Here is a 14861-nt window from a genome sequence, read left to right as displayed (position 1 = left end):
CCTGATCAAATTATTTTTAATTAGTATGCCAGCCTTTTATAGCATTACATGTCAAAATTAAAGTTGTCTCTATTGGTATAAACTTTGTGATGTTGGTTGAGAAGTGTTTTAGGGAATTGAAGTGTTTGCTTATAACATTTTTTTTTTTAAGTCTATGATACATTTTATCACAAATAAATGCAATTTCCATGCTTGTTAAGTTGAAATGAGTTTTTTTTAATTATGCTTCTAATTATTAGAAATCTGATTTTGGTAATGATAGGTGTTTCTGGCATTCATATATTTTAGCATAAATTTCGGACTAAGAGAGTGTAAAATGTTAATGGTTATAAATATCTTCCCACTTCTGTTACAAAAATAACATAAAGTGTATATTGAGAAATTAAACTGCAGGACAAATGTTTGTTTCTCCCCCAGTTTTGCCTATTTATATATGGTGTTTTAGCTTTGTTTTTATGTTTCAGGTCACATATTATACATGAAACGAATGGAAAGTTGTTCCCTTCTTCAGGTCCACAGATACTGAAGGACACTGCAGCAAGAGAGCATATCCACCAGTCAAACGAACAGAAACTTGAAACATCAAGTGAATGCAAATTTTCTGAGTGGCTTAATACAGAAAATTCTGAGAGAACAGGTTTACTTCTTCACATTGATGATAATTCTGCTTCTGGAAAGATAATGAACAGTAACGAAATAGTCTTACCATCTTCTTTGTGGCCCTCACACATGAGACCTGTCGGGTTAAAGCCAGAAACTGCTCCCCTCATCGAGCAGCAAACTATCATGGAACAGTGTTCCTCTGAGAAGTCTCTATCCAGGGAACATATAATTCAGTCAGCCTGCAGATCTGATGGTCAGATGCCAAACCTTGTTAGCCATAATCCGCCTCCTTTGCCACCAAAGAAATATGCTATAACCAGTGTGCCACAGTCAGAGAAAAATGGTTCCACACATAATGTCAAACATACAGAGACATTTAAAGCTAATTCTTTTAGTCTTCCAAAGCACAGTTTAAGTCTGGATCCAGAACCAGGTTCAGAAGTGGGTACATACATGAATGATGAAAGACTTAAGGAAACATTTCAAGTAAAAGAGCATGTTGGCAACACACCAAACTACCTGTCCGGCTCTTCAACTAAAGATTTTCAGGCAGACTTGGGTACAGTTGTTGATGAGTTTTGCCAACCAGAAATAGACTCTAGTTCTACTTGTCCAAATGAGACCATTTCATTAACTACCTATTTTTCAGTTGATAGCTGCATGACTGATACATACAGACTGAAATACCATCAGAGACCCAAGCTCTATGTTCCGGAGAGCAGTGGTTTTTGTAATGATAATTCGCTATCCCAGAGTGAAAGAGGGCTAGGACCGGTGTTACACAATAGTCTTGGTTCAAACTGCCCTTCTGAGCAAAGATATAAACCTAGTATACATTGTAGTAGATAAATGATGAAACTGGTAAGCTTATACTTCTCAGAGGCCATTAAAAATAATAGGAATTGACTGACCAAACCTGGTAATACATGAAATTAAAACCATGGCATTTTTAAAGTCATTAATCGCTTTAACTTTCTATATATATTTTTTATTTTGTGATCAACTTATTGGATATTTTAGAAATTCCCTTTGAATAGCCTTGGCGTGCCTGCAAAATAGAAAATTGGGGGGTATGCAAAAAGTCACTGCTGCAATTGAATAAAAATGTACTTTGTTCCTTTATGTGTGGCTAACAGACCCATAAGTATTAAACTAACCAATATTCACATATGCAGATTGATAAACTATGCTAATGGAAAAATACCAGGTGATACATAGTTTGTGTAGTCAAAGCAGTATTTGCTTTACTAAGAAGCACTTTCTAATGGGTAAGGAACCAAAAGAGGGCTTCACCCATTTGTTTTTGACTTCTGTGATAGTCTATTACATGCAATCCCTTTAAGTGTCTTAAAAAATATCAACCCATGAAATTGATAGCATTTGAAAAAGAAAAAAAAAGCCTTAATGATAAAGCAATTTTTAAATTAAATTCTTAAGGTCAGAAGAGAAGAAACTTAATTTTGCTCCTAGAACTTTTATCTACAGAATGCCTAGTTAACATAAATTAGGCCTTTGTTGTATGTATTCATAAACTTATTTCAGCCATGTAAGCTAAAAATAAGTGAAATTCTTAACTTTAGTATATTTATTTGTTAACACTTTTTCTAACTTTATATGAAATGTGAAAGGTTTTATTTTGGTTTGGTTTACATTGGGCTGCTAATAACCAGTGTTAGGAATTAAGTTAGGGCCCTCTTATTGGGAATCTCACTGTGACTGCCTAAATTTCCCCTGCTGTAACCTTACATCTTTATAGGTTGTCAACCCATTTTAGTGATCTTCAGATTCTTGAATCTGAAAATATTTTTGGGTTTCCAGATTCAATTGCTGCCTTTCATAGAGGGTTATTTTTAATGAAATGTATTAATTTGAGCAGCTCTCCCACTTTTCTACTCTAAACGGATAGTCATTTTACCCTAACTACTTTCATGGAGAGGGCTTTATTTTAAAAATAAAGATTTCCATTATCAGGATGACCTTATAAGTTACTTTAATTGCCTTATTTCATTAGTTGTCATTTTATTTTGTACTAAGTTGGTAAACTTATTGTGGTTTAGGAGTTTTTGTATTGTCCACTTAAGAAAATAAAGAATTACATAATTAAAATTTTTCTTACATTCATTAATAAACTTTATACATATAACTTAATTCTGTAAACTGATGAATAAATTTAACATTTTGACCAATTCCTTAAACTGTTAAAATATTGCAAAATGTAAATGATTTAAAATGAGTATTTCTAGATAAATATAAAATAATTGCTTGTAAAAACATAACCGCACCCAGTTATCAAACCTAGAGAAGTTTTTAAATAGCGTAACTGTAAATGTAGGTGATTATTACTCTATATTCTCTTACTTTAGAAATACTTGAATATGAACTATGTTAAACTTTATCTTTTAAGAAAGCTTATTTTTAACATAACTTTTAGTATGGAGGGTTTGTAAATACTGTAAAGTTTTTTAAATTGTATTTGAAATGTCTGTATTTAATTACTGCTTTTATAACACTGTAAAATACTAGAAAATGGACTTCAAGTATTTTTAATATCTTTCAAAAACTTTGTGTAGCTTTTATTTTAAATGTATTATTTGAAACATAAACATATTTCTGATATTTAACAGCAGTCTCATAGATTTGTATTTTCAACTCAGATGACTTGCAACATCTAATTTTGGCTCTTTTTAAAGTACTATTCAGTTGAAACCACCTGAATTGTCATAGTACTAACAACTAGAACTGTTTTTGTTGATTCAACACTCCAAATATAGATTTGAATACATAATTAGTAACTAATCATTCACATGTAAAATTTTTACTGCTAGGGTATCTAATTTTTATAGATGTTTTCTTCTGGTTATAAAATTATAACTTCTGAAATAATGCAACCAATAATTGTTATAATGTTCAAAATACATATCTTCAGACTGTTCTATTTTTCTGTGAAATCAGTTTTTTTCTGGTTCAGCATTTTTTTTAAAGATAAACCGATTTTTAAGTTAACATGGTTGGACTTTTCTGTGCATTTATGAACATGTGCATTCATGAACATTCTGTGCATTTCCCCCATGTTGATTATTATTTTATGAGAAATGTAAGTCAACTTAAAGTTCAGGGTACTTGGAATATCACTAATCATAAAGTGTTATCACTGGAGGCTCCTAAGAATGTAACTGTAGTGAAGTCTAAAGCTGGGCTCCTATTGGAGTTGGCAAACTTTCTGTAAAGACCCAGAGAGTAAATAATTTGGTCTTCGTGGACCATAGGGTCTTTGTAACAAACTACTCAACTCTGCCACTGGTTAAAGAAGTAAAGCAGCCCTAAATGGTATGTAAATGAATGGCATGTTTGTGTTCCAATAAAACTTTATTGATATTGAAGCTTGGATTTCATATCTCATATGAAATTTTTTAATTTTTTTCAACCATTTTAAAATGTAAAAATCATTCTTAGCTCACAGGCCTGAGTAGTGGCCTAGATTTGGCCCATTGGCCATTGTTTGATGACCCTTGTCCTGGAACATAATTTACATTAAGTAACCTCAATGACTAAATATCCTGTAGTCTCTGAATGTATTCCCATGCCATTTAGGGACTAGATAGCGTGGAGAAGTTTCTATTGCAAATTTTCAGGTTAATGGACTCCTAATGATTTCCTCACAATTGCTGGTCAGCTAGTTCATTTCAAATGATTATTAAAATAATCATTTGGTTTATATGAAATTAAGTTTTTGAAATTTATAAAGGAATTATCAGATTAAAATCACATTAATGTTATTCTTTGAAAGTCTTTGTTTTTGTCTTAGCAAGTTTGCCAACTTTTCTTGGTGCCCCATTCATCCTTTAGCCTTACACGTTTCCCCTTTTACCCACTTAGCCTTCAGGTGTGGGTACTGTAAGCAGTCACTGTACTAGAGATGGCACAGTTCAGTGGTAGGCATAATTTCTTATTCATCAGCTATAGAAAAGATTCAACCCTCATGCTGCCACCATTTTTGTATACCATTTATAGTCATGTCACAACACTAGGACTTTACTGCCTTCCCTCTATCAGAATTTTCAGAATATCTAATAGTTGTGGTACTGGGCTCAGATTTTAGGCTCAGAAAGGTAGTAAGGATTATAAATCTGTGTGTGTAACCTACCATTAAGCTACATGGTAACTGTTAATCCTCTCAAAATAATACTATCAAGTAATTTGTTTAAACAAATGCAAAATCCAAATCAGACCAAATTTAATTATGTAATAAACGTTTATTGGACAAAATTATTAGCAAGCAGCAGAAAAATCGTTCACATTTGGTATGCTCAATGAAATCCCAGTTCTGTGTTTCTTTAGATGCTTCAACCTTTGCATAAAAGGTTCTCTCCATGCAGATGCAACAATATCCTGAAGGCGTAATTATTAACCTCATAGTCAGCAACAGGCAATTAAAATCCCCCAAAACCAGTCCCAGATTTCACTCTTAACTGCCATTCTAAAAGGGAGAGGATGTAGAGTTTACCAGATCTATGCCTTGTTTCTAAGGGAAGGGAATATCCTCAAAATACTGAGGCAATACACATGTATCAGATGTCACCAATTTCAACAAGAGCCCATTTCTAACGTTACATAAAGGAGTATCTGTTAGATAATAGGAATGGCTTCTGAAGGGCTTTTAGTAGCTGTTTTGGGAGTGGGACTTTCTGATTAAATAAAATTCTGATCCTCCTAGAATGTACATTCTTGTTAACATTTAGATAAGTAAGAGAATGTAAGCTCCATGAAGGCAAGGATTTTTTTTGTCTGTTTTGCTCACCACTGTACCTGGCCCAGAGTTAAGTGCTCAAATATTTGTTGAAATGAGTAAATATGCTGACTTTGCTGATGTATTTAATGTACAAACATTTTTAAAAAACATGTTCAGGCCACAAGCATTCTTAATGCAACCACAACAACAAAAAATAGGTTGGAAACACAGTCTTATTTTAGGGAAGTTCAAAAGCCTAAAAGGGAATGAATGGCAGGAAGCATCCAGGTGAGAGGACATGCACTCTAGATTTCCAATGTTGGATATTACATACTTTCCCTGCACTTGTATCAAACTGGCAACCATAACAGAGGACCACTTAATCTAAAATTAAACTGGTACTTACAGCCAATATATCGTGGGCCTGCATTTTCTGTACAGCTCTTAACTCCTTTTTCTCAAAACCCTTCTTCCCTTGCTTTTCAGTAATTTATTTTTAAATACTTCACCTTAATATTTCATCATTTTTGCATCATATGAAACCCTAGCTAACCCTTAAGATGTTATAGGCTAGACAGTACTGTATTTCTTAATGGATACAATAAACCCTTACATATAAATATTTCTTTTTTTTTTTTTTAATTTTTTTTTTCAACGTTTATTTATTTTTGGGACAGAGAGAGACAGAGCATGAACGGGGGAGGGGCAGAGAGAGAGGGAGACACAGAATCGGAAACAGGCTCCGGGCTCTGAGCCATCAGCCCAGAGCCCGACGCGGGGCTCGAACTCACAGACCGCGAGATCGTGACCTGGCTGAAGTCGGACGCTTAACCGACTGCGCCACCCAGGCGCCCCTAAATATTTCAATATTCAGCCCCTGTAAAGCCATCAGATGTTTAAAAAGTTTTTAAACATCAATCAGAGTCTAGTTTAAGAACTTAGCTATATGAATGGGTGAGATCATCACCCATTTTATGTAGTCCCCAAAATGAAGAGTATGTAAAATGAAAGAAAAGTCGCTTAGAGTTTGAAGTTCTGTTGCACAATCCTTTCTTCTCCAAGAGGTTTGTAGTCATTTTCAGAATTCACTCCAGGAACCAACTTCTTAATCTAGACATAGGCAAACCATTCTGTAAAAACCAAATACTTGTCAACAATGTCTCCTTCCCATTTTAATACTTACCCTAATATTTGAAAATCTAGGTTGTCTCAGTCACTTGCACATTCCTAAATGATTTACGTATTGATGAGACAGAGAAAAAAAAAAAAAAAAAGGCCTGGACTATTTCTCCTAAGGCTTCCCTTTTCTACCCAGGAATGAAAACTTAAAAAAAAAAAAAAATCACTATATTTGAGGTATCAGTCTCTACCCAAAACAGGAGGGGAAGTAGAGGAGAGTGGAAACTATAAATGGCTTGGCAGAGGATTTTATAGAAATACCCATCTCTTCCATTCACCCCACTCAAACCTCTGCCTTCTAATTTACCACACTATCCAGCAACTCAGCAGCGATAGGGCCTTAAATACAATGACCTTTTGCCCAAATCTTTGCCACAATTTGGGGGTGGGGAAAGAAGATAAAATTGCCTATCAAGGCTTGCAAATTCATAAGCATGACTGAGAGAGGTTAACTCCTGGTGAGAAAACAACCCCAAACTCCAAGAAAGCTCCTCAATGTCTAAATGAGCTGCCCTGCTTTTCTTCCACAGGCTCTATCTTCAGGTCACTGCTTCTCTCCTGAACTTTTCCCTCATCAACTCAATCCTGTGTCCTTTTCTTGTTCTGCTCCCCTACTCCTTCTCTACATTTCCTTTTCTTCTCCCCTTCCAAAATTGTCTTTTCAGACTGAGTGGCAAGGAAAATGCAGAGCAAGGATTTTGCAAGTGGAACCTACAGAATTTGGTGTTTGGGGCTGTGTGGGTGTGTATACAAGAGAGAGGAGAGTCAAACAGCCTCAGGGTTCTGGGAGGAGTACTGAGTGAAAAAAGTTACTTACTGAAATGGCGGCACAAAAGTGCATTTTTTTGTAATAAGTTATTAAGAGTTCAGGTTTGGACCTGTTTGAGATACCTACGTGGCCTACTCATGGCCCAACTGTAGTATAGGAACAGTAGCTTCAGTCGAGCGCTTACTGCTGCCAGGGAAAATGCAAATCGGTTTTAGATAAATTACTATCTCATTTAATCTTCATTCCACACCTATGGTTCCAAATGGTAAATGGAAAAATAAAGCTCAGAGAAGCTAAATAACTTCTCTGATTTCTTTGTGGTGGTGCAGGAACTCAAACCCAGCTGGTTTCATTCCAAAACATGAGAAAAAAAATCATGGAGCCAAGTTTCTACCTCTTTGAAGACCCTCACTGAGGTGCCAAGGAAGAACATTTTCATTCCAGCCTTATCCCAATCTCCCCACCCACCCACCGACACTGCCACTCACCAGCTACGTTATTACCTTGGACATACCATACTCTGTAATTCAGTTACCTTGCCTACCCCCAAAAGGAGTAGTGGTAAGCTCCCTACCAGTTAAACGTTGTATTCAGAGTACTCACCAGGGTAAAAGATACACGAAGATAAATAACACCAGGTCAAAGAGGATGAAGAGCCAGAGATCCAACCAGTAGGAATGTTTTGGAAACCGTTCTGCCCTCGATTGAGACCGCACTTCATGATTCTGCTGCTGCCTCCCAGCTTCACCCAAGGCTAGCCGCTCCCGGGGACCGTCTCGACCATCTTCAGGCGCCGCGCCCGCCTGCATCTCGCACCCGTCACCCGGCCGCAGTCAGAACAGCTGGAAAACCCTCACGTACCGTACTTCCGCGTTCACCTGGCCTTAAACTGGCCGCAGTCTGGCTGCCTACGCATGCGCGCTCCCCGCTCCCGGAAAAGGGCCCCCGCGCACCCTCCTCTTCTAGTGCGCAGGCGCCGCCCGGCGGTCCGCTGTCTCCGTGACTGCCAGCAGGCAGCTGGGCCTCCACCCGGAAGCGGAGTAAGAGGGCCCGCCCGCTCCGCCCTGCTGCGCCTTCGGGGAAAGCTGGTGAAACAAGTTTGGCTAAAAGAAAAACTCTCTGGCCGGACCGGAAGTCACCCTCACGTCCCATTCCTGTCAGGTGATGGATTCCGTCCTGGAACTCCCCACGGTCGCCTTTTCTTATCCCTGCATGGGTCCATATGCCAAGGTTTTGGGACCCCCTCTGATGGGTTTTGTGTATATAGCACGTTCCACTTACTTTATTTAATCCTGAAACACTATACTGAGATGGAAGTCGTAATTACGAGCGTGAGTTTCTAAGGGGGCCAGAGAGCAAATCATGAGAATTTTGCATGTATCTCATGGGAGTGAATATAAGAATAACCCAAAGGTTTGGGAATGTGATCCCCTGCGAGATTACGGTGCTAGCAGAAAGAAAATTATTGACCATTGTTGGTGAGGAAAGATTCTCCTCTACTTACCCTCTTTGGGTCTCCAGCAGGGCCTAAAAATTAAACTGACATAAGACAGATTAACAGGAGAAAGGCATACAAGTTTTATTATTATTATTATTTTACATGTACATGACAACGTTCACAAGAGAATGAAGACTTGAAGAAGTGACCAGAACAGAACGCTTTTATATCTTTTAGACAAAGAACCAAGTAAGGCCAAGGAGTTTGGGCCAGGGGTAGCAAACTGTGGAGAAATGACTAGGAGGATAAGCATTAGTGTAACAAGTCTTGTTTGTACAGATTTCTCAGCGTGATTCCCCATCTCTGGTGAGGGGAATGATTTTCTTCCTCCTGGTAGAGGGAGGGGATCTTTGACATGGGAGTTTTATCTCCTGCCAGGAAGAATAAGGAAGGTCAGAGTGCCCCTCTTGTACCTGCTGTTTCTCAAGCTCCTTTAACTTAAAATAATCAATATGCTAAAACAGCATATTTTGGGGTGACATGCTCTGAACTCCTTCATTTCCTCTGAAAGTTTCTTAGAAGTTTCACATAAAGCTGAATTTGTGGCACTGGAAGGAAGAATTGGATTAGCAACCAAGAGTCTATCTGCAAAGGGAAAGAAGAGCATAAATTAGAATAAGAATGAATAAACAAGAAATAACAAATCTAAGCACACTTCCCCATATGCTGTTAAATCAGTCTCCCATGCCTGGGAATAGGTCCGTTGTATAGAATGGCTGAACCTCATTTGTCTGACCGAGAGTGTGCAGCTCTGGACACTGTTTTCTCAAGCAATTTACACAGAAGCAGCCTCCTTCGCCAGTGACGAAGCTCCTCCTTTTGGGCTGTCAGTGTGCGTAGGGGAAGGCAACTTTGGAGCACAATAGAGCCTAAACTGCTAACTTCTGGTAGAATGGCTTCCAGTGTTTGTGTAGTGATAACTAAACTCTTGTTCTGTTACTATGGAAAGATTTAGAACTATCTTTTCCAACTCAAGTTCCAAAGCCTGGGAAAAAGGAGCTCAGTATTGAGAAAAAACTTAGAATTGTGATACACAAGCCAGTATTCTATAACATCTTGTCTAGTATATTTATGTGGCACTACTTTATGACCAAAGGAACCCAAGTTTGTAATTTGGCTGGCATTTAAGGTGGAGTACCTGATGACAGAGGGCATCAGGAATCTGAGGCCCCATCATCTTGGCCGTCTAGGTGGAACTCTGTATATACCTTATCATCACATAAGATTAAAAAAAAAAAAACAGTATTGTTCATGGCTAAGGTCACAATGAAACTTGTGACTTACTAAATTGGGGTTTGGTGTATCTTGTCACCTGTCATGTTGTTATCTGCACATCTTTGTCTTCCGTGTATCCTTGTCAGTCCATAGGCGCAGAACAGGTTGTGAAATATCTGATGTAGGAGACCTGCAGTTAGGCCTTGGCCGCTGTAAGGCTTGGTCTTGTTACCTGACCAAGTTAGTGCAATGTTTTGGTCTCCCCATATGTAATCTTCCGCCTTTGGCAGCTCAGCTGCTCCCAGGTCACGCAAGGGTGGCTTGTGAGCCAGCTGTAATATCTGGTGGTTTGGCAAGGGTCTGTACTGTAAGAGTCAGTAAGTATTGAGACCATTTCTGACCTTCACGAGAGGCTTGAGGGTGCTACCTGTGGAAGTGCACCGCAAGGTTTGATTGTAATATTGTCTTGGTATGTCAGGTGGGAAAAGCCCAGTACCATCACAGTTTTCAATGCTAAGGGGGGAGAGATCCCTTCTAATGTCTTTGAACAAAGGACAGTCCTTGAGCTTCTGTAGAGGCTTTCCCGTGTACAATTTACTCACCAAAAAGAGAAGAGTGATGTGTTTTTTCTGGTCATGGATGCCATACCCTGTCATGCATCCATTTTCCAGAGTTGGTCCACCAGTTGGTCTTATTGGCAGGAATAAAAATTAATTTCAAGTTCTTTTGCGTGATCTAGATGTTGATATAATCAGCAATCAGATTGATTAGTTAATGTGGCCAGGGTTTGAAAAGTGGTTTAGGGGGTGTCAGGTCTGTGCATAACTTGCTGAGAAAACAGTAAGGGTTAGTAAGTGAGACACCAGCTGGAAAGAGAGCCCATAATGGAGGATCAGGGTGAAAATGGGATAGACTGAGACAAGCAATCTCCAGCCAGCCTTTTGATAAATGGCTAAAGAAGGGAGGCTTTGTTAAAAGGAAGATCTTTTAAAATTTCCCTTTGGGAGTAGGGAGACCCATTGGGGGAGAAAATAGGTGGAAGTGAATGTTTCTTGATCTGTGACCTTGGGAAAAGCTGTGTACTTGGTGATTTTGTCTGTTTCTGGTGCCTGGGAATTTGCCCGGGAAATCCTTACTTTAAGGTCAACTTAAGGGGTGGTCTTCCAATTGTCCTGGGAGTGCTAATCCTGGTCTAACTTGGCATGGTTTGTGTGAGTCTAGGAGGGTTTTTCTTTTATTTTGATAGCAGTGTGAGTGGTTAGCAGTACATCATAATGGTCTTCTCAGTGAGGTGACAATGCTTTCTTCTAAAAGCCTTGATGTACATCTAATCTTCTGGTCAAAAGGGATGGCCAGTCAGCAGAGGCCATGCCATTGTAACTTGCTGATGATATCCTCCAATTAAACTAGTTAGTTCTTGTATATAGCTAGTCATGGTGATGTGGAGAACAAAGGCAAAAGAAATGCAGATAAAATGAAATCTCCTTAGAACTTGCAGCCCATTGAAAATACTTGAGGCAGGCAGAGTATGACATTCCTCAGGAACTCACAGCTGCCTTAAGTTAATGCTTTGCTACAGGCAAAAAGCAACCTTAGCTTGACATTGGCCTGACCTGTAGGATCCTATAAGTCTTCTTTAAGATATGAAAATCCTTTTGGAAACTTCCTTTATCTCTCCCCCCTCCCCCCCAATTTAAAGTATAATCACTTCTCACAGTCACATTGCAGCTCTTCTGCCCCCAGGTCCTGTACCATGGTATAATAAAAACACTTTTTTTGTACCATCTCAAGAAATCTTTCTTGATCTTTCACTCTTAGCCCATATCACATCAATAGCATTGAGTTTTTCACTTAAGCCCCTATAATGTTCACTCAATCCAGAAATAGAAGGTTTAGGGATGCTAGTAGGAATAAAGTGACCAAACATTATTTCTAAAGATGTTAATAATGTCTTCCCTTTGGAGTATTCCAGATTTTTATAAGGGCCAGAGGTAATGCTTCTGGCCATTAAGTCCAGTTTCTTAACAGACTTTTTCTAAAGTCCTTTTGATGTCTGGATTTTTATATTCACTTTGCCTTGAGGATTAAGGATGGCACAAAGTGTGAAATTTTAATGAGTACCCCAAAGTTTTTGCAAGAAAGTGGTTGATTTCTGCTGTAAAATTAGTCCCTTTATATGACCCAATCCATAAAGAATGCCAAAACAAGGAATACTCTCAGTTATTAATTCTTCACCATTGCTGTGGCATTGGTACTTCTAGCTGGATAGTATTCAGTCTACCCACTAAGTATACAGACATAACCAAATAGTGGGAATAGCCTGACACTGGAGATAAATCTATGGAATCCATTGTGGGGTTTCACAAGGGACAATGTGGTCTTGGAGGATTTCCTGAGGTACGTTGGTTTCCTCCAGAAATTTGGTGAGATTTGTAAGTAGTACACTGGGAAATAATTTGGCCAGAAGTTTTTTTTTTTTTTTTTTTTTTTTAATTTTTTTTTTTTCAACCTTTATTTATTTTTGGGACAGAGAGAGACAGAGCATGAACGGGGGAGGGGCAGAGAGAGAGGGAGACACAGAATCGGAAACATGCTCCAGGCTCTGAGCCATCAGCCCAGAGCCCGACGCGGGGCTCAAACTCACGGACCGCGAGATCGTGACCTGGCTGAAGTCGGACGCTTAACCGACTGCGCCACCCAGGCGCCCCTGGCCAGAAGTTTTGTGGATGCCAGGGAAGAACCAATTCTCTTTTAACTCCTTAAGTATCTCCCATCTACCCGTATGTCCCATCTGATGGGAGATGAGTGTAAGCCAAAAGGTCAAAAGAAAGGGGACCACAGGAAGTCTGTTTGACCCAATGTATAATCTAATTGTTTGGCACTCTTTTGTATCCATTTGTCTTTTTCAAATTGTGGGGTATTTGCCTGAATGGTTAATACTGTCAGTCAGGGATAAAAGCAGGGTTTTAAATTGGGTGGAAAAAGAAAAGGGGTTCTATTTGGGGCTGCAAAGGTAGCAGCCTTGTCAGCCCTGCTATTCCCTAGAGATACAATATCTGTCTCCTTAGTATGGCTACACAGCCAACAATATCAATTTTAGCAGGGAAGTGAATAGCATGTATAGGGCAGCAATTATATGCCCATTGGCGAGAGGAGTACCAGCAAGAGAGGTTAAGAATCCACAGGATTTCGGGGCGCCTGGGTGGCTCAGTCGGTTAAGCATCCGACTTCGGCTCAGGTCACGATCTCGCGGTCCATGGGTTCGAGCCCCGCGTCGGGCTCTGGGCTGATGGCTCGGAGCCTGGAGCCTGCTTCTGATTCTGTGTCTCCCTCTCTCTCTGCCCCTCCCCCGTTCATGCTCTGTCTCTCTCTGTCTCAAAAATAAATAAAGGTTAAAAAAAAAATTAAAAAAAAAAAAAAAGAATCCACAGGATTTCCAGATTGTGTCAACAGCCTGATGAGTTTAGCACCTTGGGCTAACTAACTTTACAGTGGGCAGAGAGTGTGCCTCAGATGTTTTATGTGGGGAAACTATGGCACAGCCAGTTATCATGTTTCCCCAGAAATTTCCTCTGTAGGAACGATCACAAAATAGAACTTAAGTCTCGGTTGTGTAAAGGGGGTGGTATCTAAGAGATCCTCTCATGGCTTTCAGATAATTTTTGTTTTTGTTTTTTTAGAGAGAGAGTGTGTGAGCATGTGAGTAGGGGAGAGGGGCATAGGGAAAGAGAGAAAATCTGAAGCAGGCTCCACACTCAGCACGGAGCCCAATGCTGGGCTTGATCTGCCAACACTGGGATCATGACCTGAGCCAAAACCAATTGGCTGCTCAACCGACTGAGCCACCCAGGTACCCTGAGACAATTTCTATATTTGTTAAGTAATTCTGTGGAATGGAGTGATGTTCTCCATTATCAAGGAAGGGATAATAGAGTAGTCAGATTTAAAGTGTTACAGTGATGGAAGATGAAAGAAGGGTTGGATAATAGAGGCCACCACGTAGAGAGGTGTGGTGTCTTATGAACATAAAGGAACATAGAGGTGAATGGGGAGCCTGATCTCAGGGAACTGGCTTTGTCAGCTAGGGAGGCAGCTGTGGCTACCGCACACAGGCATGAGGGCATGCCTGCTGTCACAGGATCCAGCTGACAGGAAGGACTTACCTGAGAGGCAAAGATTTTCCTGGAATTCCCATAGCAATCCCAGTATTTTTGTGGCACTATAGGAAAAAAAAAAAAAGTTGTCAAAATTAGGTAGCTGAGGGGCGCCTGGGTGGCGCAGTCGGTTAAGCGTACGACTTCAGCTCAGGTCACGATCTCGCGGTCAGTGAATTCGAGCCCCGCGTCGGGCTCTGGGCTGATGGCTCGGAGCCTGGAGCCTGTTTCCGATTCTGTGTCCCCCTCTCTCTCTCTGCCCCTCCCCCGTTCATGCTCTGTCTCTCTCTGTCTCAAAAATAAATAAACGTTAAAAAAAAAAAAAATTAGGTAGCTGAGAATTGTGGGTGTTCACAGTGCTAATTTTACGCCTTCCAAGGAGGTTAATGAGGGCCTGGAAATGAGCTCTGAAGTAGCATCCAGGAGGAGGCTTCTAAAGATTTAGCCAGGGCAGAAAAGTTAGGAATTCATTTGTGGCAGTAGCCAGCTGCCTGTAGAAATTTATGTAGCTGTTTTTTCATTTGTGGAAGAGGGATCGGCAAAACTGACTCAAGGCATTTGAGAGTGAGCTTTTGAATGACTTCAGGTATCTCATGTCCTTAGTAGGTAACAGTTGTTTGTCCCCCTACAAGTTTAGTTTAAGAGGATTTATGGCCTCTTTCAGCTACTATAAGAGCATGCTGCTTAGTTTGGTTACAAAGTAAAAGATCATAA

At 39.6% G+C, this 14861-nt stretch overlaps 2 protein-coding genes across 3 annotated transcripts in view; one reads left to right on the top strand and one right to left on the bottom strand.

Moving 5' to 3' along the window:
• Positions 1–3990, top strand: part of USP53 (ubiquitin specific peptidase 53) — a 65150-nt gene extending 61160 nt beyond the window's left edge. Inside the window, exon 16 of the mRNA XM_030313152.1 lies at positions 465–3990. Coding sequence (XP_030169012.1) covers positions 465–1452 — 988 coding nt within the window. The 3' untranslated portion in view covers positions 1453–3990. The remainder of the gene's footprint in view (positions 1–464) is intronic.
• Positions 3991–6194: 2204 nt separating this feature from the next.
• On the bottom strand, positions 6195–8198 carry CB1H4orf3 (chromosome B1 C4orf3 homolog). 2 transcript variants are annotated; one of them, XM_030313161.1, is made up of 2 exons: positions 7884–8198; positions 6195–6442 (listed from the first exon to the last, which is right to left on the bottom strand). In XM_030313161.1, coding segments are annotated over exons 1-2 (207 nt in total). In that variant the 5' UTR covers positions 8090–8198; the 3' UTR covers positions 6195–6441. The 2 variants fall into 2 exon arrangements, with proteins under 2 accessions (XP_030169021.1, XP_030169019.1); XM_030313159.1 differs by having other exon boundaries at positions 6195–6462; positions 7884–8195.
• Between the last annotated feature and the right edge of the window lie 6663 nt (positions 8199–14861).

This window comes from Lynx canadensis, chromosome B1 (genome assembly GCF_007474595.2).
Source record: "Lynx canadensis isolate LIC74 chromosome B1, mLynCan4.pri.v2, whole genome shotgun sequence".
NCBI lineage: Eukaryota > Metazoa > Chordata > Mammalia > Carnivora > Felidae > Lynx > Lynx canadensis.
This window is presented reverse-complemented; position numbering and strand designations above follow the sequence as displayed.